This window comes from Populus trichocarpa, chromosome 17 (genome assembly GCF_000002775.5).
Source record: "Populus trichocarpa isolate Nisqually-1 chromosome 17, P.trichocarpa_v4.1, whole genome shotgun sequence".
NCBI lineage: Eukaryota > Viridiplantae > Streptophyta > Magnoliopsida > Malpighiales > Salicaceae > Populus > Populus trichocarpa.
The window spans coordinates 6,089,309-6,091,622 of NC_037301.2; the positions used below are offsets into that span (position 1 = coordinate 6,089,309).

At 32.8% G+C, this 2,314-nt stretch overlaps 1 protein-coding gene across 1 annotated transcript; it reads right to left on the reverse strand.

Annotated features, from left to right (window-relative positions):
* Positions 1–772: 772 nt before the first annotated feature.
* LOC18107240 (major pollen allergen Ole e 1) lies at positions 773–1,981 on the reverse strand. Its single transcript, XM_006373176.3, has 2 exons — positions 1,513–1,981; positions 773–1,413 (listed from the first exon to the last, which is right to left on the reverse strand). Exons 1-2 carry the CDS (start codon positions 1,676–1,678, stop codon positions 1,079–1,081), a joined length of 501 nt encoding a protein of 166 aa, XP_006373238.1. The 5' UTR covers positions 1,679–1,981; the 3' UTR covers positions 773–1,078.
* Between the last annotated feature and the right edge of the window lie 333 nt (positions 1,982–2,314).

Genomic DNA, 2,314 nt, shown 5'->3' on the forward strand with positions numbered 1-2,314 from the left:
TCATTTGAATAAAATTTAAAACTCTTTTTAAATCTCATTCCAACTTGCATAAAGATTTAACAATTAATATTATTTAAGAACATGTAGAACATTTTTTCTAATTTATATAGGGTGATGAATCCTCTCTTGATCACTCAAAAACATTTATATAGTTTATTTTATATTTAATATCTGCCCATTTGTTACATTTGCCAAGATAATGTGTAGCAAGATCAAAACATAACACTCTCTATATAAGATAACTTAGTTATTTTAAATTTAAGAATCATTTACACAACCGTCATGTGAGTCTTTTTATAGACATGTGTAATATCTTCATATGAATTCTCATGCGGGTCAGTTCAGTACATATGTCTTATGAAAAATACCTACATATTAGTCCTAGGTATCCCTTATACCCCGGCTTATAAAAACAATTGTTTTCTTTCATAAAATTCTCATGCGGGTCAGTTCAGTGTATATGTCTTATGATAAATACCTACATATTAGTCCTAGGTATCCCTTATACCCCGGTTTATAAGAACAACTGTTTTCTTTCATAAAAGAAAGAACATAATATATGTCAGTCTAAACGACTCTAATAAATATCAGATATTTAAAAGAGTATCGACCCGGAATATTTTAGGAACAATGTTTTTATGCAACAAGAATCTCATAATTATAACAACTTTATAATTTCATTTGCAAAGCTTTTTATTCGCAAGTGCTCTTTATATACATCAGATATTTTTTTTTGCAGCAGAAGTTTAATCTAAAAGAAAAGGGAAAGAGGTAGGAAATTTCAGCCACACACCTGGAACATTGAACTTTAAATTCACAAATTATTCAAACATATTAGCATAAGCTGCAAGAAACCAACACAATTAAAAAAATACTGCTAATAATTTAGCTCCCAAGATTCTGTGTAGCCTGCAGAATACAAAAAGGTGAGAAAACCTCGATGGGCTTGGGAGAGTAGGATGACAATGAAATTGCATATGCTTTAAAGGCAGGAATAATGAAGGAATCTAAGGTTTGAAGGGAAAATTTAGGCTTTAGACAATATAAGAGAGCCATATAGTCAATAATTTTAAGGCTTTCAATTTCCACATAAGCCAGCATCTGTCTTTGATGGTCTAAAATTCAGTGCATTAAGGCTGTAGATGCAGATATTTTGTTGTTTGACTTTTATTGCGATCTCTTTTGTTGAAGATTTGTATCCAGGAACATTGCATGCTTTAGATGAACTCCACATTAAGCTTGCTTCACAGGAGGAGTCAATGGCTGCTTGTGCACATGCAATTCCATCAACAGAAGGAATTTCTAGCTTGTACATTCCGTGCCTATTTGTGGTTCTGTTCACTGAGAATGATATCTGCTCTCTGGTTTTGGGCCAGCTTGCTTCGAACTTGCAGTCCATTCTAACTTCAGCTCCTGGATAAACATTAGTATTTATCAAGAAAATCAGAGACAATGTTAGCATCTTAACATAGAAAGCTTTCTTGCAATTTCTAAAGAATTTTGAAACTAAACCTGGTAAGAAGTAGCTGTGTCTGGAGAAACTGTTGTTGGAGCAGATATCACAATAAACAATACCCATTACAGTGATATGGGCACTAATCTTTTTAGGTGGTTCAGCCTTTGAAGACAATGAGTTGATAAACAAGGATGAGAGAAAGAATATAATCAGTTGATTCATGGCTGCAAATGTTGGGAGACCAGAGAAAATAACAGTTTTACAAAAGCTTCTCTACGTATAAAAACTTTGTGTAATTAGATTTTGGTGAATGGCATTGAGAGCATTATCATATAATTGAAGATGAATTTTGTATTGTGGATAATGAGCAGCAGTAGGGAGTTGGTGGAGATCCGACTGTAAAACTTGATAGTTGAGGAGATTTATCTTTTTTACTAGAAACAAAGGCATGTGAACTTCATTTGGCACATATGGAGTTAGATGCCTAGGAGAGAGAAGAGAAAAGAGACTCTTATGGGGCAGGGTAGCTTCTTTTTGAAAGACATGTGGGGCTTGAGTTGAAGGTCTCTTTTTTCGTGTTAGCTCAGATGCAGAAGGTCTAGCTATTTATAGGCTGACTGAACATTAGAGCTCACTGATCATACAAGAAAAAGGATTAAAAAAAAACAGAAAGTGGAGGTTAGATCATTGTTCCTTGTGATTACTATTTGATTTAGGGATATATATATATATAATGTAGTTAATTTTTTATTTATTTGAATCCATTCTTTAAAAATGACGTTTCATTTTCTGAAGTTTATATATTGTAAAATATATGAGTATATTTCAAAAATCCAACTAGCCTAGAAATAAGGCTCT

What these genes read in the sequence shown, in the direction of transcription:
- LOC18107240 (XM_006373176.3), bottom strand. Translation starts at nt 1,678, where the DNA reads ATGAATCAACTGATTATATTCTTTCTCTCATCCTTGTTTATCAACTCA. An exon ending in ACACAGCTACTTCTTACCAG is followed by an intron (nt 1,414 to 1,512) that starts GTTTAGTTTCAA and finishes ATGTTTATCCAG; the next exon opens with GAGCTGAAGTTAGAATGGAC.